General features: G+C 37.6%; 1 protein-coding gene across 1 annotated transcript; it reads left to right on the forward strand.

Annotated features, from left to right (window-relative positions):
• si:dkey-11f4.7 (piezo-type mechanosensitive ion channel component 2) lies at positions 1–27,826 on the forward strand. The gene is made up of 56 exons (XM_026368460.1): positions 1–64; positions 1,170–1,265; positions 4,116–4,217; positions 4,784–4,829; positions 5,039–5,198; positions 5,290–5,503; positions 5,612–5,825; positions 6,225–6,390; positions 7,318–7,425; positions 7,733–7,774; positions 7,876–8,008; positions 8,207–8,361; positions 9,457–9,720; positions 10,167–10,275; positions 10,455–10,576; positions 11,103–11,162; positions 12,018–12,166; positions 12,331–12,495; positions 12,631–12,672; positions 12,893–12,925; positions 13,175–13,287; positions 13,818–13,993; positions 14,202–14,378; positions 14,667–14,831; positions 15,276–15,476; positions 15,590–15,794; positions 16,231–16,332; positions 16,421–16,586; positions 17,410–17,653; positions 17,780–17,876; positions 18,057–18,216; positions 18,565–18,654; positions 18,815–18,900; positions 19,079–19,144; positions 19,245–19,357; positions 19,480–19,600; positions 20,023–20,097; positions 20,264–20,430; positions 20,625–20,824; positions 21,019–21,180; positions 21,675–22,031; positions 22,150–22,408; positions 22,730–22,918; positions 23,039–23,246; positions 23,365–23,494; positions 23,605–23,752; positions 23,884–24,098; positions 24,215–24,373; positions 24,587–24,734; positions 24,906–25,094; positions 25,581–25,673; positions 25,805–25,974; positions 26,419–26,535; positions 26,747–26,826; positions 26,978–27,203; positions 27,571–27,826. The coding sequence occupies exons 1-56, from the start codon at positions 1–3 to the stop codon at positions 27,824–27,826; spliced, it is 8,274 nt and encodes a 2,757-aa protein (XP_026224245.1).
• Positions 27,827–27,972: the final 146 nt, after the last annotated feature.

Raw genomic sequence — 27,972 nt, forward strand, 5'->3', positions numbered from 1 at the left:
ATGGCAGGGGACGTTGTGGTTGGGATGGTATATAACTTACTACTACCACTGCTCCTGCTGGCTGGTGAGTTGATGTCTGATTATTTTATTTATGCTTAAAGAATTTAGGAATAACATTTCTGGTGCGTCCACCTTCACCTCTTCCAATAACTTCAGGTCAAGTGTAAAAAGATTCTACTATGTTTAGTTTAAATATTCAAATGGTATTTCACAAGCAGCTTCAGATCTTATTCTGTCAGAGTTGAGGGTAAAACTAATCATCATCCAAATATTTGTACTATGCTTTTAGTGCAGACTTTAAATTCATTCTTCAAATACATGTGAACATATCTGATATTATTATGTATATTATTATGATTTGTTTTGAATGGATAAGAGGTCTGGTTTAAAGATTTTTCTATTCACATTCATCTGTATTCTCTCCACAAATTATAGTGGTTTTTATTCCTATACAGCATGAGCTTTCTATTAACATATTGGTTTTAATTCTTTATGTATTATAAGATATAATGTCTTATAAGACATTATATCTTATAATACATGACTTGAGTCTTGAGTGTTGTAATTGAGTAGGTTTTTTGCAAGAAGTGGGGTTTTCAATCTGTTACTTGCCATATTCACATCCTATAACGCATCTGGTGTCATTAACTTTTAATTTTATTGTAGATTCTAATTCATACCTTAAAGTGTTTAAAAGTTACTAAAAGCACAATGAATGAGAGGTTAACATTTAACAATGTATAAAGCATCTAGAAATTTCTATCTGATGTTAGGATGACATCAACATAGACACGTCTTGGATATTTCCAACAGAACAAGTTGAAAATTGTACATTAAGCATCGTATTAAGCACAGAATTTTAATGTAAAAGAAAGAGAGAGGATGTGGTTGTTTAAATTACTATTTTTTCCTGTCACTAATACATTTCTTATGTGTACTTGTTTAATCTGGTCTCTTGTGCTATATCTCACACAGACAGTTTAAAGACTAAGACATAGCATTATTATTATTATTATTATTATTATTATTATATTCAAAAGACAAAAGGCAGGTTTTGTGATACATATGTAGAATACACAACAAAAATAAAAAGTGACAGACTTTACAAGTAAATTAATTAAGACAATATCAAACATATAATGTATTTTTTGCTTTCTTCTGCACCTTAGCTTCTTCTTTTCGCTACAATGGTCTGTCAGTGGTGTATTTCCTGTTTCTGCTCATTTTGCCGCTGCTACCGAACCCCACCCTGGTCACTATGAAAGGTGAGAAGGGGTCGAAAGACTAATGACATCCTATTTGTGATTTTACACATTTTTATTTAGGATTGGTTAGAAAATATAAACGTCTTGTTAGGATGTATGAACTTTGCATGGCTTTTCAATGGTCTCTGCAGATTAAGATGATCTTAGCAAAATAAAGTTATTCAACGATGTAACAAAAACCTTTCTTTGAAATAGTGAATGGTAATGGTAATTTATTTTAAGTATTTAATTATGTGCTGTGAGCAGTTCTAGTGATGGTTAGTATTTAGAACAGTGTTGGGAATATTTTGTACAGTATTGTCTGTTCCCCACTGGTGTGTTTTCATGCTGGACATCGATTTGTGTCTATGAAAAAATAAGATGATAACAATAACAATAATAATAGTAATAATTTGGCAAAAGTAAGATAAATAGAATGATTTCAGTATTTATTAGTTGTAAAATAAATGTTTGCAGCTTACAGATTAAGGGTACACACAAACTGGACATAATAAGATACAAAATACCCCAAATGAGCTATATGTATGTTACCTTGTTCCCTACATAATTCTTATTTAATAATTATAATTATAATTAATAATTATTATGAAAATTAACTTTTAAATAAGTAAGAAGTAAGAAAGCTAATAGCAGAGCAGAAGTAAGACTAAAAGTGTGCATGTGTAACTACTGCACGTTCCTTCACTGTATTGATTACTGTATTCTGATAAATTAAAGTATCTGTACCCCTCCCTAAAAGTACTTTGTAAAGGGGATGTGGTTGGAACGGTCAAATCAATTATACATAGCCTGGTAATTACAGTGAGGAATTAAAAGATGTGATGTCAGCATATTGACAGCATTTTTCTTTCTTTCTCTCCGTCTAAAAACAGTTTGCCTTTCAGCTTCTCAATGAAAGCTTCATAAATCCCGCTGTTATCTTCTCTCTCCTTGGGCTAAGTGATCAAATGTGTGTACATCCTGTGGATGTGCATTTGCTTCACAGATTTTTGTGCATCCATATATACTTCAGCGTATACACACGTGTTACTTATTATTGAAAGCAGAGCAGTTAAAGTGAAAAAAGCTTTTAGTAAAAATCCTGAACATCATCAACTATTTGCTGGTTCAGCTAATGTTGCGCAACATCAGCAAAAAAATGTGTATCCATTATTTTGACAGTCGAAGTATAGACAAGAAGACTTGCATTTGAATTTTATGTTTAAATAAAGTACGAATTTTAATAAATGCACAGCACAGAAAATTCTAATATTGAATTGAATGGTTGCCTTTGTTCACACCATTTCAATTTTGTTATTACTATTTTATATAGTCTAAAAATAGTAATTTTGGTTGCACCAGCTACTGTATTTGTAAAATTTCCATTTAGTGATTTACTATGTTATGTTGAACCATTAAAATTTAATGGATGCCTTAACTGTAAAAGGCTTTTGTGATATGTAAATTAGTTGCTGGGAAAATGTATCTCGCTGACCAATCAGAGGGCAACAAGAAGTCACTCTAGAAACACAAACTGCAATTTAACTACTAAAAAGCAGTAGTTAAGTTCTAGGTGAAAATCCTACTATACTTTGTTTTACTTTTTATATATAAATAATAAATTAACAGTGCCAAACATTGTAAATTATATTTTTTTGCAGTTAAGTGGGAAATATCTCAATATGCATGCTAATTGTTATTTCCAAGTACATTCTACATCTAAGTATGTGATAAATATACAAAAAATATATATACAAATAAAAAATACATTAAATGTTTTAGTCCCGTGTCAGGCTTCATGTTGACTACTGTATACTTATTGTAAACAAGACATACTATATATTAGCTAGTTGATAAGACTGTTTTGTCAGCTTGTTCAGGCAGCTATACAACAATTACACATGGGAGCTTCTGGGAATTAATAACTAATTTCTATGTAAGAGATTATGTGGTGCAACCTGTTTTCTAAATATACACTTAGCAAACTTATATATAAACTAAGTTTGAACATACATAACTAAGTTTGAAACAGCTGCTTTAATCTGTGTATCATGAACCTAAACGTGCTCTCGTGTGGCCTTCTAATGCATTTACCATTACAAGACATAATTATAGGAAGTGGAATTGGCTGCTGAGATTATACTTCAAAGCCAACATTTTATTATTAAAGAGACCTTAAGAGATGTTCTCCATTTATTCCAAGCAAACATCAAACTTCATCTGGACACTAAAGTACCAAATAGAATAACTGCACCTCGTAATGCTTCTTCACTGCTTTCAACTTTCAGCTACTCTTTAGCAGTGACTGTTAACTGGAACAAAATTGTGTGGTAGTTATTCATTTAAGTGCTACAGTAACTAACTTCGGTCTTTGACCCTTTTAAAAGAATGTTTGGCTTCTTTAGAAAATCTCAATTACTCACTTACTAGGATGCCCAGTCTCACAGACAGTACTTTAGTGAGCTTATTGATTACTAAAAGTCCTCACATAGAGACAGAATCAGTTCAATTTAAAATAAAGTGTCAAGGAGACTATACTCTACTGAAAAATGTCAATTATGGTCTATATACGTGTGTGTACCCCTCAGAGCTAAGATAAAACTCTTATATCTGATGATACAGATGAATACAGAAAGGAGTATTTGATTTATCATAGTTCATATTTTTCCTAAAGATAAAATTACAAGATATAACTATAATACACATTTACAGATGTACAAGAGGTACCTTTCACAATATCTCTATATCTCTCTATCTATATTATAAATAAGGTATACTATATCTCAGCACCTTTCTAGATGTAATTTGTTTTCAATTGGAACCTTTAAATGTAATTTTTGTTTTTTCTGTTACTCTTTGGTGCCTTCTTAGGTAAAACGGGTCAGTTCCTGCGGATTATCGTCTATACTAGCATGACCTTTCTGACCCTGCAGTGCTTCATGCAGATCCCATTCACCTACATTCCACCACATGGTAAAAACAAACTTATGATACGGTTTTGGAAAATAAAATGATGCCAGTCAGCCTGTCAGCAGACTTGAATATTACAAATACTGTCTGATTGAGAAAAATCAGCAAAAATTAGACACTCTGTAATCTGTGACTAATTATGTCTGTGATATATAATTGTAAAACTTTATATATGCAGTATGTTTAGGACTTATATATAGGTTGTATAACCTATAGTATGTGAAAAAAGACTTCAAAGCTTCCACATAAGATAGAAAAAATTATTATCTGCCTTGTTGTAGATTTTGGTTTGGTATTTCTGCTCTACTCTACTGTATAGAAATAATGGTGCAACATGTTGGGCTATGTGAAAGCAGAATCACTTCCGACATAGAAAAAAAAAGATAAAAGATAAAAAACAAAAAACAAAAATACAATTCTTATTTTTAGGTTATTACACACTAAACAAAACATAATTATGAATACTCATCCCATTTCTTTTAATAGATCCCTCTAAATTTTACACACTGCACCTTTAAAGCTTAAAAAAACATCCCAACTCAGACTAATGACCATGTACTTTTTAACAGTTAGTGGCCACTGGGACAATTTCTTCTATCATGTAGGAATTGTAAGGTATGATGCATGATTTACTTATATTTTATTTAAGCGATATATTAGTGGTTATGGTTTTAAGATCCAAAAACTTTAAATTATTACCAATTGTTTTTCATTCCAATTTTGTAATTTCTGTAATTTCAGTACAGTATGAAAATTAACTCTATGGAGGTTGATACTTCAGATTTATACTGGTCACAAGTAACATTTAATTTTTTTGTTTCCAGGTTTAGCTTTGTAGATCCCGGGAATATTGTGCGCCTCTTGGCCCCAGACATCTGTCTCTTATGCTCTACCCTCTTCATATTGAAGCTTTGTAAAAAACTATTGCGCCCTTTGCCCCAAATCAGTCTCCATGAAAATGGAATACGGCCATCTGACCCTGAGGTAACCATGGGCACATTTATCATGTTATAGCTTTATGTGAAGTTAATGACCCCACTGTGGTACCAATATGATTGTTTTATCTGTTTGATAGGAAGTAGAAATGTCTGAAACAGATTCTGAAGGAGCAAGCGACACAGAGGGCTCGTCCTTTGACAGCTCAGATGACACCACAGCGCCGGTTCAGTCGGGTCCTCCACAGTTTGTCCAGAAATTGATAGTGTTTGTAGCAGGGCTGAGGCTACTGCTGTCTGCAATCATGAATACAGCAGCAAAGGTGGTGGTGACCATACTGTTGGGGCTGGCAGGTACACTACAGCAGCATAGTTATACAATGTCCATATGTATTACCTATTTCCCTTAATTTTTCCTGTTGTCACACTAAGCTGTGTGCATGTTCATCTGTGTGTGTCCAGGTATCATACTGCCCTCACTTACCTCAGGTGTGTATTTTGTGACGTTTCTCGGTCTGGTATGGTGGTGGGTGTTCAGTCGCTCCATCAGCCTTCTCCTTTTCAGCTGTCTATGTGTGATGATGGCCATCTTCAATGGAGGACACCTGCTCGCACTGTACTTGTACCAGCTGCCCCTGTCCCAGCAGCTTGTACCACCAGATGACGTCTATGCCAGGTACAGTAATGACTGTAAAGTAGGTTTAGATGTACACATGATACTGACCTGTTACTTAATAAACATCCGGTATCTGCAATTTTATGTTAAACACAAATACAAATTAAGGAACATATGAAGGTGAGGGGTGTGTTTGCATTCCTTATTGGTCTATTATCAATTACCTCAAATGTAGACTTATTACAGTTTAAATTCACTTTGCTCCAATTCACTTTTGCATTTTTAAATACAGTATAGAACACGTAGCACATAGAGCTGAGAAAAGGCACATATTTATGCCAGGAAAAGATTTGCCGAATGTGTTTTTAGTTTATTTATTTTACCCTCATTGTTGCATACAAGATGACACTGTACTCAAGCCTGTGAGCCCACTTTCCACACATCTCTCCCTCTACGCAGACTGTTCGGTATGACAGGTGTAATCAGAACCAACAGTTCAGAACCAAACACTCTCAGTCTACATCTACATGTCACCTGGCCTGATTTCATCAATCCACTGGTTCTGCTGCTGCTATACTACACACTAGTGGCTCTGCTCCACAAATGGGTCCACATAACTGAGGAGGTTTGTAAGTGTATACTTGAGTATATGTGAAATATGTTCAGTAAATTGTATTTGTGTGATGCTGGTGTATCACAGGTGTATTTAACATACATTACATATCCTATACACTTGCCACATAGAAAATATAAGCAGCAGGAATTGACCCATTGACTTTTGCATTATTGCAGAAAATAAGCTACAGTATATGGCCTAAAATAATTATTTAACTGTTTTATCAGTAAGGCATTTATTAGTACAAACAAAATGAAGGGCATTTTCCATCGTTCTTTTCCAGAGAGGTTCTGTCCTTGACTGCATTTACACGAATTTAAGTAATCAGGTTACTGCATATACTTTACATTTGATTTCTTCTTACTTATTTCTCCTTCATCTCAGATGCATCTTAAAAAACTCACAGATCTTAAATGTAAGATTTATAGTGACAGAAATATGGCTTTCTGACTTTTCTTTTTATGCTTTGTTGTTGTAGCTGCAGAGAGACATTGCAGGGAAAAAGAGGAAAGAGTGAGATAGACACAGCTAATACACTCTGTGAACTGTCAAAATAAAAATAATATGGAATCGTGGAAAGCAACTTATTTAGATAGGAAATGTCAGTGTGTTGGTTCAATTAGAAGTTAAAATTAAGGCAGACTTTGATTTAAAAAGCTTTGCACATACACTCTCCAGGAGAATCTACAAGGTAAGTGACTGATGACTAATTCTGACTAACTTTAACTTTAACGTTTTACCAAGACACTCTACACTACTGCTACTACTATTAACTTCTACTAGGACCAGTGCCAGCGTAACATCTACTACTCTTATCAATAACTTTTTACAAGTAAATAAATGTTAAACAGGTGTTAGGCACCAACACACATGCTCATTAACTTCAGATGTTATTAACTTACATGGCAGGCTTTACATGACTACTGTGCTTCTCAGGATATGCCTGATGCTGATGATGTTCAGGATTGTGAGAGTCCAGCAGAAAGTCCAGAGGCTCCTCCAAGCTTCTCCAGGGTCCTCTACATCTCTGGAGACAAGCAGGAGGTAACACAAATGTTAAATGTATGTATATATAGTTTTCTGCAATAATTTGTGATAAAATGTGATCTGATCTTCATCTAAGTCAAGAGTATATACAAATCTAATATCATGTGCCTAAAATAATAAAACCCAACAAAAATCAGATCATTCATGTCTTTATTGAGAACTATAAAAACCTCACAGTGCACGTGGAAAAACTCTTCAGAATAATGTGAGACCAGTTATTAATTCTAAGGGTTCACATTCAAAAAGCTTACACATGTCTACATTACAAAAGACCGAGCCAACCTATGATTTTTTCTCTTCTCAGCTTTTGAGCAGCACAGATGAGGAAACTTATCTACCTGATGAGGTGAGCTGTATGATTATGAAGGGAGGCATGTAAATATTGGTAATACAAATCATTTATGCCTGATCATGACTGACCAGAATTGATTATCTGTCTTTTTTTAGCCAGTGATCTTAATGACTAGCAGTTCCTGGCAAGATGTCCACAGAGATGATCTGGGGAATCTGTTAGGAGAGGCAGGGTACACAAACTGTTACCTTCCACCACAGTATGAAGACAAAGACTCACCATCACATGGTAATCACACTCAAATATCTAAATGAATCACCTCAAAAATAGGTTTATGTGTGGTGCCCTGAAACTTTGGCTATACATAGGTTAAGGGCCTGATAATAAAACATAAAATCAACAGGTAGCACAGAGCTTTATTTGGTTTGGTCCACCTGTTTACTAAACTCCTCTATTCCATGTCCCTTTATCTGTCACTTGTCCTAGAGACAGAGGGTGAGGGAGAAGTGGAGGAAGAGACTGAGGAGGTCCTGAAGAGTCTGACAGAGACGTTGCCTCCCCCCTCAGGTCCAAGTGCCCTGGTCGTCTTTGGGCAGCTAGTACAAAAACACAGCTATGTCAGTGCCCTCATCATCATGATGGTAAAGTACATAAAATGATAAAAATTTCGATCAAAGATTTGAGTGACAAATTACAGTAGTGCAGATGGAGGTACAGATTTTCATCCATTAGCTGTACCGCCTATTAGGGTTGCAGGAAGGAGCAGGCTGATCCCAGCTGATATTAGGGTGGCACTAATTCTCACATTTAACACATTTAGAGTCACTAGTTAAGGGAAATGCAATTACAAGGGGCCACAATCCAGTGCCATCTTGTGCCAGACCTACAGGATGCCGGTGGAAACTGGGCTACTGTTGGTTGAAAAGGGAGAGAGAAGGAAGGCGTGTTCATAGACAGAAGGGGAAAAGCAAGAGTGTAGTACTGACAGTACGGACTTTGAATGTTGGGACTATGATAGGGAAGGCTAGACTTGGTTGATGCAGAGAAGGAAGGTGGATATACTGTGAGTCCAGGTATGCTAGGTTGGACAATAAGGAGGGAGAGGTGGATTTGTAGAGGTTGGTAATGCAAAGAAATAGAGATGGTAAGGTTGTGCAGCAGATTAAGGTCATTAAAGATGGTGTATTGACAGTTGCCAGGAGTGTGATGGGAAGATGGAAGGAGTACTTTGGGGTTGATGAATGAAGAAAATGAAAGACAACAAAGAGTAAAAGACGGAGACACTAAACAAAAGACAGAAGCCGGGGCAGATCAGAGTTTAAGATGTTGAGGACGGACATGATCAGGAATGAGTCCATCAGAGGGACAGAAGTATAACTGCTGTTTCAGTCAGTGGCTACATGTTAGCTAAGCTAGCTAGGCTAAGGCTAATTTCAGCTAACTGTAACACCAATACCTAATAGCTGTAATAACTGTAAAATAATATTGTTACTTAAATTCTTATTTTTATGTATTATTTGTATTATAACTGACAAATTAGGTGAAATACATTGCAGACATGTTTACTTTAGCTAGAATGTTAATAAGGCTAAATCGTTAGCCTAAATTTAACATTAGCGAGCTAGTTAATGTTAATTAGATAAATATAATGTCGCTTGTCGTTAAATTAGTTGGTTAATTACGTCCCAAATTAGCTGAAATAATAAAGGTAACTATGTCATAATATGCAATTTCAGGTGTGGAGTATCACCTACAACAACTGGCTGACCTTTGCCCTGCTGGTGTGGTCGTGTATAATCTGGATGATGAGAGACCGGCGGCGGTACGCCATGATGTCTGCCCCCTTTCTGGCCGTGTACGGCACCGTCCTGGTGGTGCTGGGCTTCCTGAGCGGGCTACGACTGAGCCGGGCCGAGCTGTACCCCGGGCTGCCCCGGGATGTGATAGTGGACTTCGACCTGAACGAACACCCTGCGCCCTGCGTGCCCCTGGGAGCAAAGGTGACCTACCTAAAAAAAAGGGCCACTGTTTTTAACTTTTAAATTAAATGACCTTTTGTGGCCTTCTTTAAAGTCTTTTATTAGTTTATTAAATGATCTCAAAGAGAATGGATAATCATGGCTGTAAATCTGTGTGTTTACATAGATTAAGGTCTTAAAACACTTGAAAACTTTAAAATAATTCTCTGAAACTCTGAAGACAAACATGACTTGAGACATCATAAATATTTTGGAAGATAATCCCAGTCTAATAAACTGTCTCAATTTCACATTGCTTGTTAGGATGGTATCAGAATTTTTTTCGCAGTATCTAAAGCAGATTACACGAGAGTAATGTTTTTGCTTACCACATTGCATTATAGTTGTTACATGCAATATTATTATGTTTTGCTATTAAAGATTGTAAATATGTTTTTTTCACCCATGATATCCTGTGTATACTGCAGGTCTTCTACACCTTCAGCTTTTGGTTGATGTTTCGTCAGCAGCTGAAGGAGAGACAAGAGGAGCAGAACATGAAGGAGGAATCCTTAGATGAAGTCAAAGTCATGTCAGGTGAGTCATTTCAAAGACTTTTTGTTGTGTTAGATGTGAGATTTAGTTTGGTTTGATACCTGTATATCCATAAAAATTCTCACATGAACAGTAACCAGACTACTTGTTAATTACTTTTTGTTGGAGAGTCACTTCGTCTCCTTCTCATCCTTTTCTTTTTTCGGTTTCTTCCGTCTCAGCAAAGGAAGGCCAGCCATCATCTCTGGCAGCGATGGTGATTTCAGGTGTGAAAGGATTGCTGGTGAAATACTGGATCCTCTTCTGCTGCTCCATGTTCTTTGTAGTCAGCTTCTCTGGAAAGGTATCTATTGGCAAATTGAAAAAATGTAGCATGTTCTTGTGCGGTAAATATGTAGTCATGGTTTTACTAGTTGTTGTTATAATTTTGTTTTGTGCTGTGGTGACTACTGTAGATTAAGTATGCAATACAGAAACCCCTTTTCACCATAAACCCATTGTGTGGAGGCATACTGTAGGTTATATGTTTTTTTCTGGGGTGAAGAATGAAGAAAATAATAATAAATGTATGTCAGCCCCTTCCGCTTCACCCAGCTCTCACTCTACCTGTTCTAATACAACTCTGCTTTGCTCTGCATGCAAAGCCATTCAAGTAGTTGTTGTTTTGAAATTACAAGAATGAGAATAATACAAATCTTAATCTTAAGTAGAAGTCCTTGCTGTTCTCAGATTGGTTAGAAGGAGCAAAAAATAATACAATAATATACTTTTTATTACAAACATAATTCAGTTTACAAAAAGACTCATATCTGCATGCACTCTTAATTATGTTTGATTGAATTTAAATGAACCATCTTTCACTTGCTCAGGTGGTTGTCTACAAGATCCTCTACATTGTTCTTTTCCTCTTCTGTGTCGTCCTCTATCAGGTTAGTGATAGACAGCCAGCATTTACACTGTGTAGTAATGTTAGTCTTAGGTGTGAAAATCGACTTTTATGAATGCATTTATTGTCTAACTATGTGCTATATGCATAGTAAATTATAGGAAGTACGGAAATACGATATTGAGATTGCAAGTGCCGGTAAGTGGAGAGGAAATCTACTGTCATGGTTCAGACATGATGCAACACACAAAGACACTACAATTTCATGTTCATAAAATACTGTAATGTATGGACACCTAAGTTACCATCTGTGAATTGTTAAGCCATTGTTTGTGTCCAACTTTATTTATGTGAGAGTCCAACTCTCACATAAATTCTGGGAACGAACAGACAAACACTCTATCTACAGCTCATCAATACTGTTAAACAGTTAAAAGTATTGATTATGACTCACAAACACATACTCAGCCAGTTTTGTTGCTGTTTTCCTGCCTTTTCCTCCCCGTCTTATGTTTCTGCTGACCTTTTAGAAACACAGTAGGCACTTACAGGAACGCCTAATGGCTGCAGAGGTGATGTACACTAAAACAAAACAACATAATTTATTTGGTTTGGAGGACATCGACAACATCTTATGCTGTACATACAGTACTGGAATGTGTAATGGGAGGTATAACAGTAACACTGTTATTTATGATGTTGGAGATGTAATTTAGCTACTTATTTGGGAAGTACAGAACATTTTGCACTGTGTTGTTATTGAATAATTCTGACACCAGCAATCATTAAATACAAAAAAACGGACATTTAATAAAAGTGTGGAATAAGTTAGTAGAACCTCTTGATAATGGTGTGTCTGTCTGTAACTTGAGAGAAACAGTACAGTCTCTCCCCTCAGATCCGTTATGACGTGTGGCGTCGGCTCCTGAAGAAGTTCTGGGCGGTGGTGGTTGGTTACTCCATGGTGGTGTTGATAGCCATCTACATGTACCAGTTCAGAAGTGTGTCTAGGCTCTTCAGACAGATCATGGGCATGTCAGAGGACGGGTGAGTCTCTGTGCATCTGCACGTGTTGCCGTGTAAAATATTACTCATTAAATTCATAGTGTTGTTAGTTTTAGGAGCCTTCTTGTGTTCAATGCAACATAATTAATTTGGATTTTTTTCAGAGCCTTGTTTATCGTTATTGTTTCTCTGGTTTGATCCTCTAGTCTTCGTGACCTGGGTTTGGAACAGTATGACACAGTGGAGTTGTTTGCGCGGATTCTGCTCCCTGCTGCATTTCTGTTGGCTTGTATCCTCCAGCTGCACTACTTCAACTTAGAGTTTTTGATTCTCACTGACCTCGACAATGTCCCTGTCAGACAGGCTCCCAGGTGAGATGACTCCTTTAGATAAATCAGTGCTATAAATTAATTAAAGTAGTTCCTTTCTGTGCCATGAATATAAGCACAGTGGCAGGCTTGTAAACATACTAAATATGTCTGTTTGTTGTAATTAATTCTTCTCAGAGAAGAAGAACTCCGGAGTTCACTCGATGTGATATCTGACACGTAAGACACGCATTTATGCCTCCATAAATGTTTTGTTGCCCTCATATTTCAGACACTCAGACACTGTATAAAACCCCATTATCACTGACTGTATGTCCCACAGTTGGTTTAGTAGATATAATTAGTTTTTGAATTAAATGGCCTATTGTATTGATTAAGTAATATAAATAATACTGATGCTCGCTGTAATTTTCACATCTGGATTTCATTTTATTTCAAGGATTAAAGAAAACATAGACAAATTACAGCAAAGGTAAGACTCTTGTTTAAATTTAGATTTTTGTGGTTTGATCCAATGGTTTATGTCTACATATTATGCTTATTTGGAATATATAATGCATAGTTATGTAATAAAAAAAAGTAATATTTCAATCTGAAAACTACTGCTGAAAGAAAACACTAAACTCCTACCTACTCAGCCTTTGTAAGATTAATAATTCTTATATAAAAATAATGTATAATGTTAGTAATTGTGTAAAAATGTAAAAACAAACCACTGCAGGCTTGTGAAGGAGCAGATGGGAAGCAGGAAAAGTCAGGAGACTCTTGACAGCGTTGGACTGCAAACGTCCTTGGAGAAAGGAGCTGAAGAGCAGGAGGAGACGATAGGAGAGGGTAACAACAGCTTAACAATGACATTTAGTATTTTACAAAAAACTAATGTCAAACACTTTTTAAATGTAACAGTTGGAACTTTTATTTTCTGACAGTTTGTCATTTTTAAACTGAAAGCTAAAAATTACAGTCCAACCTTGAAATTAGTATGAAAAAAAAAAAAGTTGGAAACCCTTTTTCACTTCTACTAAACTAACTAACTAAAGATGCTTGATAATCTATGTTTTAATTCACTTTATTTGATTATTGAAATATTTGAACCTATAAAACATTAAATTAAATACAAGCTACCACATCATTAAAGTGAATACTACCTATTGCCTTTAAAACTAAACAAAATTGAATTGAGAAAACAGTCAAGTTTATGCAAGTTACTTCCTCAAAATAAACTTATAGTTAGTATAGTCTTATAGTGTAATTATCTTCCCATTAATCACGGTATGAGCCATGTGAGAGCTACAGCTGCAACTTAAGCTTCACATGATGTTTTACATTCCTTTTCTTCCCCGCGCTTCGCACCATCTCTTCAGAAAATGTTCCCAGCAGTCAGGAGAACAAGTGGTTTGTGATTGTGGACCGGGCAACCCTGCTCATCTTTCAGGCTCTGATGGGACTCCACAAGCTCCAGGAGCTGAGCTGGAGACTGTTGGAGCTCCACAGCCTCAAAATTGTCTCCTCTGGCATCATTTGGGTTTCAATTCAAGAGGTGGGATGTGTGATATCTGTGTGTCTGTGTTTGTATGGCTATCATGATTTTTTGATTTTTTTACAAGGTGAGGACATTTAGGGAAATGAATTATGTCAATGAATGCCCTCACACTGATTGCCATTCAAAAATGTGTGTGTTTTTTTTCATGATTTTTTTGATGTATAGGTTGTTGATCATGTGTTCAACCATTATGTTTTAACATCAGGTTTCTCTGATGAACTTGGTCTTCCTGGTTCTGTGGGTGTTTGCACTTCCATTCCCGCGTTTACGACCTTTAGCATCCACCATCTCTGCTGTATGGGCTTGTGTCATGGTGGTGTGCAAGATGTTTTACCAGCTCAAAGTCATCAAACCCATTGATTACTCCTCCAACTGCACTGCTGTGAGTATGCACAGCTACATGTTTCACTTGCCTTTGTCATGTTTTTCATTTTACATTTTAGTCATTTAGCAGACCAAAGCGACTTACAAGTAGGGTACGTAGGCAGAGTAAGCGTGAGGAGGTCTAAGGACCCCTACTGGAGGTAGGCCACAGCTGGGATTGGAACCCCCTCTCCCGCATGGGAGGCAGTGATGTTACCACTACACTAACCAGCCATATGCAAGTACAAGCATTTGTTGAACATAAATCTCACCTTCCTGCTTCAACATTTGTCTTTTTGAATCTCAGGGTTTCATATCTTTCAACAACTCAAGCCTGGACAATGAAGTTGTTCTGAGGGGGAACATGGTGGAGCTGCTAAGGAGGTCTGTTCTCTACATTGAGCCTGTAGACCCTGTCTACTGGTGTGGAGCACTGCGCAAGTGTGAGGGCAGGATACTCCCCTGTCTCAGGGTACAGTGACACACCTGTCAACATGATGTTTTTGAAATCACAACTATCACAACAAACTTCTTTTTCATTGAGTTACATAATATCAAATACAATCAACCAACTTTAACTTCTAACACACAAATGCTTTTGCATTTACTGTAGTTACAACTGTATCTGCAAATACTTCTAGTAGCTTTTTGTGATCTGGGACACGAGGCTCCTTGTTATGTAGAAATACAATCCTGAAGCTCTCAGACAGAGCATCAAAATACTGAGATCACAACCTGACTTGATTTTTAATTTTAAAAGACACAAAATGAGGGTGAATTGACAAAGTGCCACTGTGTATATAATGGTAACAACAACAAGATCTAAGTTTGTACACTACACAGAATCAAAATTTAAATTATATTAATGAAAGTGCTGTGATTAACATTTGGATTTTATCCTTATTTTATGATTTAGAACCATCTGATGGTGCTGGGACTGCTGGTGTTTGAGGCGACAGTCCAGCGCCACCAGCTCTACTTCCGCCTTCACAATAACCTTAAGCCCCCACCATTTAGCATCATCTTCCAGGGTATCACAAGGCAGCACCTGGATCATGGCGTCCTGCCCTGCATCAAGTACTTTATCAACTTCTGCTTCTACAAATTTGGACTGGAGGTACTTGTTAAGAATTGATGTGTGTGTGACATCTGTTCATGCACATGTTAACTGTTTAACATCCCTGACACTGACTTTAACTATTAATTTTATTGTTGATATGAACTTCTTAGATAAGTTTAATCGTGGCAGTCAACGTGATTGGTCAGAGGATGGATTTTTATGCCTTGCTCCATTCTTGCGCCTTATTGGCTGTCCTGTCGCGGCGACGCAGGAAGGCTATTGGCGAAGTGTGGCCTAAATACTGCTGCTTTACAGCAGGACTCATGGTGCTGCAGTACATGCTCTGCATCGGCATCCCTCCTGCTCTCTGTGTTGGTATGGAAGTTTTAATAATGTGTGGTATTTTTCTAGAAATAATCAATAATTTGATGCTTTTTAAATAATAATAAAGCAACAGAGGTTAGCTCTGAAAAACTGGTCAACAGAGAGAGATCATACTAAGAAATTTAATGCTCAATCCAAACACAAACATTGTCAAATTCAGCTACAAAAAAATTATGTTTTCGTATGAAGAATGTGACAATCAATTACTTCTATTATTAATTAACCTATTAATTATCTTTTGAATTAACTGAGTATAAAATATATTGGAGAATTTTGTTTTTGGTGATTGATAAATTTCTTAGTTTGTTATTATTATTATATATCTTTTTGTTCATCATCAAATCAATTAATCATCAATCAATAACTGTTCCAGCTCTGTTAAACAAAAGATGCATAAGAGTCTCCTTCTGTTCATCTTGCTGACCAGATTACCCTTGGAGGACTGCAGTTCACCCTTTGACCTCTAATATCATCAAGTGGTTTTATCTGCCTGACTTTGCCATGAGACCCAATCCTTCTTTCATATTCTGTAAGTCTGTCTTTCTATGTTTGATGTCTCTCTTGACTTTGAAAACAGACTTTTTTTCATAGTCCATTTTCTGTTGTGCTCTTTGCAGATGACCACCTCCTGTTGCTGAGCTCGTCTCTGCAGTGGCAGGTGTTTGAGGAGGAGAACCGAGCGGCAGTGCGACTGCTGGCTGGAGACAATGTTGAAATCAGCCGTAGTCTGGATCCTTGTTCTTTCAACCAGTTCATACCAGTCAATAACTTCCTTCATTGCAGGTCAGAACTACTAACCTCCCTCTTTAGCTCCTTTTGGTTAGCTTTTTTCACTGTTTACTTGTTTACTCGTTTACTACTCTTAGTTTTCTAAGAGCAGGATTTCAGTATCGATAACACGATAATCAAACATTTGATTCTTGAGCTTCCTGCTCTAAAGGTTAAAATACAGGTGGAGAACTGCCATTACACTTTGTGGTCATTATAGGAGCATTAAGAGGATTATGTACTGAACAAGCACATAAGTGAGTTTGTTTATGTTTTTTGTTTTTGCTGCAGATCGTCATCAGATTTGCCATCTCACTGCTGGCAGACTATATTTTACTAATAATGAATCACTGTTAATTTAACAACAAATAACATGGTGCTAATCAGATTATTATTTTACTGTAAACTAATAAGTAGTTTGTTCACAGGGTGAAAGTTAAAAGCAACAGCACATTCCACAGTTTTTATGCCAAGCTAAGTTAATTGTCTATGTCTCAAGTAGTGTAGAGAGTGTTTAACTTCTCTTTCAAAAAAGTACAGAAAGGTCAAAATATTCCTTATGTAATTTGTAAAGTTCCTTAATTCTGTGATTAGATGTAGTACTTGTGAGGTAATACAAAATGTAAAGCAAATAGTGAATTTGAAAGAGATAATATGCACTAAACCCAATCAGTTTGCTGCAATTTAATTTTACCTTCTCTGAGATTGATGGTAGTTAAAAATCTTTTATTCTCTTTGTTGCTTTTCAAAGCCAGACAATATATTATTTATATTACTTATTATGATATATATTATTATATTATTGCTCTTACATTGCCAATGTCTGTCTGACCTTCAGATGTTACCTTGACATGGTGAAGGTGTTTGTGTTCAGCTATTTCTTCTGGCTGGTGCTCTGCCTCATCTTCATTACTGGCACCACGCGGATCAACATCTTCTGCCTTGGCTACCTGGTAGCCTGTTTCTACTTTATGTTGTTTGGAGGCAGTGTGCTGATGCAGCCAGTAAGATACATCCTTCGACTTTGGGACTGGCTCATCGGATACACCTGCTTTGTGATCGCCATGAAGAACCTGCTGTCTGTGAGTCAACTTCACTAGCTGTGTACAAAACTCGTTTGAGCCATGAAGCAGTTAGTTGTTTTGGTTTTTAAGCAGACTTTCAGTCTTTAATGGCCTCTTTCTGCTTTTATTGTACTTTGTGAACAGCTCGGTTCTTGTGCCTATCTGGACAGCCTTTTGAAGAACTGCTGCTGGTTAATTCAGGCCTTCAGCATGTTCTGCACCATCAAAGGCTACGATGTCCGTAAGTGTCTGTAACAAATACAACTGGCATCTTTTCTGCTATAGTTTACATTGTGTGGTGTGTGAGAAAAGAGAAGAAAAGAAAAAATATTGATGTTATAATATTCACAGTGTATATAGTTAAAAGTTGGTATTGACATATGAGGCATCATATTTGCTTTATCCTGTGTGTGTGCTTCAGCTGATCCTGACGCTGAGTGTGAGCTGCCAGAGGGCGAGGCCGGCATCGTCTGGGATGCGATCTGTTTCACTGTCCTCCTGGCACAAAGGAGGGTCTTCCTCAGCTACTACTTCCTCTATGTGGTGTCTGAACTCAAGTCTTCTAAGATATTGGCTTCCAGGTACTAAACCTACCATTCAGGTCCCTAATACGCTTGAAATCAAAATGAAGGAACTGCACACGTAGGCTGAGAGTAAACAAATGACACTGAATGACACACTATTTTAGATTTCTGCATTTCTGACTGTAGTTAGCAACAGAATATTTATGTGTGAATCTGGGAAAGCATATTCTCTATTCTCTAAGTCTTTTCCTGTTGTGAAGTGGGTAAAATATCACAGTTCAATTTGTTGTGATACATAGTACAAAAAAAAACTTCGACTAGAAGAATATTAAAATTTTATTTGATAGTATTACCAATCAAAAAGTAAATTTATGTTAATTTCCTCTATCTGGCTCAAATTTTAAGAGGTGCTGAGCTGTTTGAGGCGAAGGTGAAGAAGCAGGTAGCAGCCAGACTGGAGATGGAGAAGAAATCTGTGGAGACACTAAAAAAACAGTAAGAAACATAGATCCACTTTTAGTAACAACCAACAGTGGTTCTTCTTATTGTCTGATTTGTCCTTATGCAAACTATCTACTAATATAATATATAATAATAAGCAATAATGGAACCTTTCTAACCTCTTTATGTAGTAAGTAATCTTTGTTTTCTGCAGGATGGAGAAGATTAAATCTAAACAGAAGAGTCATCCTGCACCAGCAGACAAACCAGAACCTGCTGAACAGGACCAGGTGACACTGGGTAACACAAGTGAATCTATTTCCTGTTTCTTATGATAATGCACGAGCAGAACATGAGCAGGTTCTCACCAAGTTGTATTTTATGTTTATAGCAAACAAACCTTTAAATAGAAAGTCTCCATTGTGAGAGTTTATTCTGGGAACAAACAAACTACGGCAATTTGAACTGTGTTTTTCAGGTGATGATGAGAAGGCAAAGAGAGATGCAGGAAAATGGTGGAAGCCTTGGGTCTCAAAGCCTGGAGGTGAGAAGCCAAATGGTGATCACTTCTCTCAGAGTGATGCACTTTGTGGATCAACAGTATCCATAGTCATGTCATTTTGACTCTGCTCTGTTTCATGTAGTGGAAAACAACTGTGGCTATCACCTGTTTGAGAGTGACAGTGATGAGGATGAAGAGGAAGCTACAGAGAAGAAAGAGGAGGTCGAGCCACCAAAGAAGAAATCTGCTTTTCAGGTCGGTATTGTTGAGTGTTTTCCTTATACTACTCTAAAACGCCACCATAGTTAGATGTTTGTATTGCACATCTGATGTCTGTATAACATCATCGGTCCACCTTCTTCTCCTTGGTATCCCAGCTGGCCTATGATGCCTGGGTCACCAGCTCTAAATCTGCTCTGAAGGATCTGAAGAAAGAGAAGAAGAAAAGAAAGAAGGAAGAGAAGAAGATAGCAAAGAAAGAACTACAGAAACAACAAGGTAAGAGAAAAACATGCAGTGTTTATGAGACACAGAATTATACCTTCTGTGGAGCACAAACTCTATTGCATTCTACCTAGTAGATACAAGATACATTATGTTGTTTGCACAGGTTGCCAATTTGGAAGTAACTTTTGATTAAAACTTTGGACATCCTGTCGAACAGATTAAAAATTTATTAAAATTATGTTTAATATTTTAACAACATTATAACACCCGAGGGACAATAAAGCATCAGTCTGGGAGGTCTGGACAACGTGGTTTTACTACCTTGGCATGCACCAATTCTTAGTGACTGCATCCTTACGAATCCTTCTTGTGACCTTACATTTTGAGAACTCTGTCCTGTTGTTGTTTGGATGACTTTAGTTGATTAGTTGTTTAGATAACTAAAATTATTTACCAATAAAATCTTTTTTCAGGCATTGATAGAACAGACTCTAGCGAGGATGAACTAGATGAAAGCACTGTGGAAGAGGATGGAGAGGAAGAAAAAGGTAAAAGTACACTTGTCATTGCATTTTTCTCACAACAAACCTTTTGTAAAGTAAATAACTAAACTTCACAGAGAAAGGTTTTTTATTACTGGCTTTCTAGGTTGTTATTGCTGTAATATGACCAGGCAGCAGAGAAAGATACATTTACAGTCACCTCTCCTTACAGAAAACATCATGCAGCGAGTCATTAGCACCTTGAAGTTCAGCTGGGTGTTTCTTCAGTCTCTTTTTGATGACCTGACAGAGGGTCTGAACTCGTTCTGTAAAAACAACCTGGACATTTCCAAAGTGTTGCGCTTTGAGCGTGCATTACTGAACCAGCAACTAAAGAAGGTGGGATGAAAAGTTTAAAAACTAATACCTGTAAATGTAAGAAATGTCTCACAGGAGCTGTGCTTTAGTGCTTCAGTATCAGATTGATAATTCACATTTTTAATATGGGCACAAATAAAGTAAAATATAAATGGTAAATATATAATACAGCTACAGCAGTAATGTTTCCTTTCTCACCTTTTCTCATCTCTCAGGGCAAAGAGGTGAGCCAGGAGAGTGTAAAGCAGTTTTATGAGAACTGGATGTCTCGTCAGAACACACTGTCATCTCAGGATGACCTAGCTGTCTCCCTGCCTCCTCTCTCCTCGCCACCTACTGTGCCCTCCTCACACCATGAGTATGCCAAGCTGAAGAACCAAGCCTCTAAAGTCTCTTGGGGCAGCAGTGTTTCCAGGTGAGTTAGTGGACACTGAGTCTGACAAATATTCACCGTTCTCATGTTTTGATTCCCTGTATATGATCTGTGGTTATTCTCTGCGTCCAAACATGAACTGCAAATAAGCTTGTAGTTAGTGGAGCAGATTCACTGTTTTTACATTTCCTTTCAACCCTGTAAACTCATTTGCTCTTTCTCTTTCTCACCTTCAGCTGTATGACAGATGAGACAATGTTGGGCTCCCGGCAGCCGACGCAGGAGGAGCTTGACGAGCCCCCTGCTGTGCCGCCTGCTGCTGACCAGCTCAGACGGAGGCTCTTGAAAACAGCCAACATGGACCTGACTTCTTTTGACACTGATGAAGTTTCACCTAGGTGAAGTGAAAAGCTTTGGTTTGAGTAGCACCAAACTTACTTAATTGTATTATAGATTAAATAATATATGTGTTTGCATCTGATAGTAATTCTAAATATCTCTTTATGTTAATCTGAACTGTCTCCAAAATGATTAGCCACACATCCTCCTCACACATCTTTACACCTGGTATAAAACATTGCATAAGGAGTTTTTATTCATTTACAGCAACTTGTTTTCTTGCAGCATCACTGCTGTCCAGAAAATCAGTCAAAGAGCAGGAAAATTTAAATAAGCCTATAATTCTAAATATCACTCACAGAGTCTACTAGTTGAACTTTTACTTTGTTTTGCTTTGTTTTTTTGTTTTTTTCGTTTTTTAACTTGACTTAACTCTGTTTTCCAGTAAGTTTTGTACTAGATACGTACATCTACTGTGTATGAGTTTTCTGCTGTAGATTTTGCTATCTTAATGCTTAAAGATAAAATATCTCACTCTGGCTTTTCTCAAAAGCCATGAAGACGGCACCCTGCAGCAGAAAGACCAAGAGCAAGAGGAGGACACAGAGGGTGAGAAGGAACCTGAGATGGAACATGATGAGACAGGGAAAGAGGACAATGAGGAACATGAAGAAGAAGAAGAAGACGATCATGAGGTCAAAACAGAGGAACGGGAACAACAACGGAAAGAAGATGATGATGATGATAAAGAAGATGATGATGATGATGATGAATGCGCTGAATATCCAGAATGCACCTCACTGGGTTTCAGGGAGAGTGATGGAGAGAGAACTCCTGACCTCCCAGAATCTCCCAGGCCTCTGAGTCAGGAAACAAGGAACCTCACTGCCAGTGAACTGCTGCTCAATAAGTTAGTTAACACAACACAGTTGTTTACTGAGCACTTTTGTTTTGTAGGATAACATCTGCTAATCTCTGTTTCTTTTTCCTCTTCGTATTTTTTTCCCTTCCTTCCATCCTGTCTGCAGTATGTTTGAAAATGATGAGATCTCCGAGTCTGATAAGTTTTTTATCACATTGCCGAGGCCTCTGAAGCTGCTGTTCGCCCTCTATAACACTATGGTGTCCAAGTCAGAGATGCTGTGCTACTTCGTCATCATCCTCAACCACATTGTGTCAGCGTCTTTCCTCTCTCTCATCCTGCCAATTCTCATCTTCCTCTGGGCCATGCTGTCTGTGCCACGGCCTACTAAACGCTTCTGGATGACAGCTATAATCTACACTGAGGTAGGTTGTTTCCACAATATGTGGCATTTTTGACATTTCCTTCAAGTGTAAAAAAGAGATATCAGAGCTACGTACAGTTTTACTTTTTAATATTTTACTCATATGTTTACTCTTGTTCAGCAACATCAAATACGTTTTTTTACTTGTTATATTTCTGAACAACAAATAGAGAAAAATAGTCAAAAAGAACATAAATTAGTTTGGTGGAAAAACATTTTCTGCTGATTACTCACTCTAAAATATAGAAAATATTTATAAATTACAATAAACTCTTGAACTTGAACTAAGCTCATGTAACTCTCTTGTCTCTGTTTCTCTCAGCTGACTGTTGTGGTGAAGTATTTTTTCCAGTTTGGTTTCTTTCCCTGGACCACCTCTGCCTACCGAGGCATCAACTCAGAGCGACCCTTCGCCCTGCCCAACATTCTTGGTGTAGAGAAGAAAGATGGCTACGTCCTTTTTGACCTCATTCAGCTGCTCGCACTGTTCTTCCATCGGTCTATTCTCAAGGTAGCCATGAAAAACTACCATAGATATTTATTTTTAATTCAAATTCACTCTGTGGTGCCAGTACTGTTTCTATGCAGCTAGTTTTGCCTGTGAAAACTCAATATCTTTGTGATTGTACAGTGCCACGGGCTGTGGGACAACAAGGAGGTTGAGATGCCTGATTTCTTCAAGAAGCTGAAGAAGAAAGTGGATAAGAAGAAGATGACAAGTGGAGATAAGACTGGCAGCAAAGAGAAAGCTCCTCGCCGGCTGAAGTTCCTCCCTCTCCACGCCTCCACCACCTCTATATTTTGCAGACGAAAAAGAGAAGACTCTGCAGGATCAGATGGTGAATATTAAAAAGAAAAGCTCAAAATGTTTTTTATCTGAATCTAATGCCATTAGAATTTTACTTCTTTTCTACTTGACTGACATTTCTCCACTTATGTTTAATTTTTTTATTGGAGAGGTGAAGCCCAAGAAGCAAAGCAAGAAGAAAAGACGGCAGCGCAACAAGGCTCCACTGACCAGGAAGCAGAGGATCAGACAGCACATCAGAAAGAAGATGCTACATGCCAAAGCTGCCATCATAGAAGTGTGCGTCATCTTGAATCATATGATATGAGCTGCAGAATTTGCTGTCTGTGCTCTAAAGTATAATATTTTATAGGATTCTGATACAGTAATTGTCTTCTTTTTGTCTACAGTTGCCTTCACATTTACTTACCTATAAGACAGTTTTTCTACGACATCATTCATCCAGACTACAGCCCTGTGTGTGATGTGTACGCCCTCATGTTTCTCATCGATGTAGTCAACTTCATTGTCACCATATATGGCTACTGGGCTTTTGGGGTAAGAGTCTGCTGTATTTCTCATAAAAACTAAGAATATACATTCATAGACTTAACAATATGCATTCACACTTAAAATAAACGTTATTTGCAATTTGACACAGCCACACTGATTTTTTTGACTCTTTGTAGAAATACTCTGCAGTGGTCGACATCACAGAGTCACTGTCCGAGGACCAAGTTCCAGAAGCCTTCCTGGTTATGCTGCTCATCCAGTTTGGTACCATGATAGTAGACCGGGCCCTCTACCTGAAGAAGTCCCTGCTGGGAAAGTGCGTTTTCCAGGTGGTGCTGGTGTTTGGCATTCACTTCTGGATGTTCTTTATCCTCCCTGGAGTCACTGAGAGGTCAGGGTTCATCAGTTGAATGTAATTTCTACCTCAACGCTTACAAATGTCCACTTGGACTCATGCATAATTTCCCTGATGTCACCCTATCTTGTTCCGTCTTTTTTGCTCCACAGGAGGTTCAACAGAAACCCTGTTGCTCAACTCTGGTACTTTGTAAAGTGTATCTACTTTGGCCTGTCTGCCTACCAGATAAAATGTGGCTACCCAAACCGAATCCTGGGCAACTTCCTCACAAAGAACTACAATTACCTGAACCTTTTCCTCTTTCAGGGGTATGAGAATGACTGTCATAAATATTAATATCTCCCTTGAAAACATACAATGACTTCCCTGTTGACACTTTAGATACTGTATTAATGTAGTGTTGAAGGTGTCTCTGATTTGATTTCTGTGCTATGTAATGTGTAATATAGTTTTAGTGGGCATTTTACAAAATTAACTATATACATTAATTTGTTATTTTTGTCTCCCCTTTCTTCTCTCAGATTCCGTATGGTTCCCTTTCTAACAGAATTGAGGGCTGTGATGGATTGGGTTTGGACTGACACAACTCTGTCCCTGTCCAGTTGGATTTGTGTTGAAGATATTTATGCAAACATATTTGTCCTCAAGTGCTGGAGAGAATCTGAGAAAGTAAGTTATAGCAGTGTACTCACAGCATGTATTGACCACTTTTATTATTAATTAAATACAACATACTAAAACTGATAAATAATAATAAAGGTGCAGATAAATTTCCATCCATAGTACCATCCACATGTTCCTTTATTTAGTTGTGACATGTATTTTTTTGTTACTTTACAGAAATACCCCCACCCTCCAGGGCAGAAGAAGAAGAAGGTGGTGAAATATGGAATGGGCGGGTTCCTCATCTTTGCTCTCATCGGAATAATCTGGTTCCCCCTTCTCTTCATGTCACTGGTCCAGTCAGCAGCTGGAGTAACCAATCGGCCTGTAGATGTCTCCATCCAGCTCAGCATCGCAGGATATGAGGTCAGGATGAGTCTGAGTACATTAAACTTTACCTTTTTAGTCTGTGTTAATATTTTAATTTTACAAATCATAACAAAGTTATGTTATGGGCAAAGTCACTACTATTGTCCTTTAACACAACAGCCACTTTTCTTACCCCCCTCCTCCTGTTGTCCTATATCAAAATAATATTTAACTCTCCAGTAGGGGGTGTAAATAGTAGAAAATATTGAAACACTTGAGCATCATGAGAATGCGTTTTGTGATACTTTATCGATTCTCAAAAACACTTTATCCTAGCTGTACAGATCATTTTGTGTTGTATTTTAACACTTCCTAAAGGGGAATACAAACAATCTTCTCATAATTCATGCACGAAAGGGTTTAAAGAGTATCTCAATATATCACAGTATATTAAATCAAAACCCCTGTATCATGATATGTATCGTAGCACCAGAGTTTTTCCAGTACACAGCTGTACTCTGAAGTGTGTTTGTGCTTTTATAGCCTCTCTTCACCATGAGCGCCCAGGAGCAGAACTTGGTTCGGTACACAGAACGCCAATTTAACCGACTCACCAAAGTCTATGCTACTCATCCGGTAAGATGCATTTTACTCAACTGTGAACACCAAACTGAGATCAAAAACAAAACCTTGGACTTGGACAATACTTATCATATCAGTATAGTTTGTTTTCTTCATGTAGTGGCTCATGTGTTTCTTTCTCCCAGTCTGCGATGCAGTTCATAATGAACTACTTTGCAGAGGACATTCTTGTTGCTAAGATCAAGAGTGACGCCAGTCTTCTGTGGAGCATCAGCCCAGCCAGTCGAGAGGCTATGATACAGGAACTCAGCAATTCTTCTCATATATATATAACCTTACGCTGGACTCTCCTCAGGTCAGTGTGTGTGTGTTTCATATTGCAACCCATACTCCCAGAACAGCATCAGTGGGCTTGTAAATACAGTAGTTCATCATCATTGTAATAATTAATCAGACAATTACTCCGACAAAAGCTTAATAGTTGATGGGGAAACACATGGATACTGAGGATGTGGTACAGCATATGTTTCAACATTTCTCACAGAAAGAGTGAAATGTTGAAACAAGGGAACGTTTAAAAACTGAAAACTAAATCACAATATTGCTTTTTAAACCGTCATGTTTAATTCTTGAATATTGATGTGTGTCAACACTGCTTGGAAAAATCTAAATTAAGTGCATTTTAAGTTGGGTTTAAATTGATTATTTAGGAAGCAATTGTCATAGATGTAGATGTGCAAATCTTTGACCTAAACTTTGTCACTAGTGATGCCTAGCACTCCTCTCCTGCTGTCCTCAGGAATGCATCTATATCAATCCATGCAGAGACGGTAGGAGAACACACTGTAAAGTTTGAGGACCAGGCCTTGATGAAGGGGATCATCAACATGCTGAAAGGCAACAGCAGCAAACCTGTGTGAGTCTCATTTAGGACACACAATGAGCAGGTTTATACTAGTTTGTTTTCATCTGGGGTTAAAATATTTTTTTTTATTACTAGAGATGCTAAAGAAAAAAGGTTAATAAAACAATAACATAAACTTGTATCTAAGCAAATAATTTTCATGACAATATGAGCTGATATATTGGATGTTATCAAGTTTTCCTCATGTTATATTGTCCTATAGGATAATTAACTCTCTGCTGCCAAAGTTCATCAGGGGTCCAAAAGGACCAGAGTCCAAAATGGCGACCAGGATGAAAGTAGGTTAGTCACAGTTTACTGTACATTTACTAGAAGATGATCTTTAGTAAATAATAATTGTATTGCACTTATAAAATGCAAATGAACGAGCTTCTTATACTCCAGTATGCATCACTCCTGCAGTTTAATTTAACCCTGGTGTGTCTGTACTCAGAGCACTCGGACCGCCCTGATCTCCTCGCACTGGCTTTCTTCAGACCCATGTCCATCAGACTTAAACAGGTCAACAAGATGTCAGAGGACGAGGCAGACCAGTGGTGGGTGGTGGAGGAGTGCTCCCCAGTTCTCACCTCCTCCGAACACAAGTGCCACAGCATAGAGATCGTGGTGATCAGTGATAAAGTCAGCCCCTCCAGCCTGGGATTCTTGGCTGGACACGGGTAAGTAAGAAGGAATGTTTGACCCTAAAAGGACATCATTGTTATACTTATAAATCAATTTAAATAAAGGTCCGACCTACATTTCGAGGCTTTAAAGGGTCATTGCACTTGCACTGATATGTAATGCTGAAGTTAGAAGGAAACATTGGTCACACTTCTGTGACAGATCCCATTTCAAACATTCAGTGACTTTATGTCTACCTTTTATATACAGTACCAGCATCTTCCTTCTACATGATGAATGTTGTCAGTTTTACTGTGGATAAAGCATTACAACAGAAATACAGTATCTGAAATTTTAAGGTCTCATTGCAATAAACCAAAAACTCACCTTCTTACTGGAACCTGTCCACTCTCTCCACTACAGTATTGTAGGCCTGTACATGTCCGTGGTGCTGGTGGTTGGAAAGTTCGTCAGGGAGTTTTTTAACGGTATCTCCAGGTCCATCATGTTTGAAGAGCTGCCGTGTGTGGACCGCGTCCTGAAGCTCTGCACAGACATTTTTGTGGTCCGGGAGACGGGAGAAATGGAGCTTGAGGAAACACTATTTGAGAAACTCATCTTCCTCTACCGATCACCGGAAACCATGATTAAGATGACCAGAGAGAAGAAAGACAGCTAGGGTTTGACTGCATACCATGCTGGTACTGTACACTGCAGATGAATGTGGACGTGTCCACACAAATCCCCATTAATCAAAAATAGAAATTAAAATAAAACTGTAATTCCATCAGGAACCCAGGAGAACAGGGTGAAGTTCAGATTCTA

This window comes from Anabas testudineus, chromosome 7 (genome assembly GCF_900324465.2).
Source record: "Anabas testudineus chromosome 7, fAnaTes1.2, whole genome shotgun sequence".
NCBI lineage: Eukaryota > Metazoa > Chordata > Actinopteri > Anabantiformes > Anabantidae > Anabas > Anabas testudineus.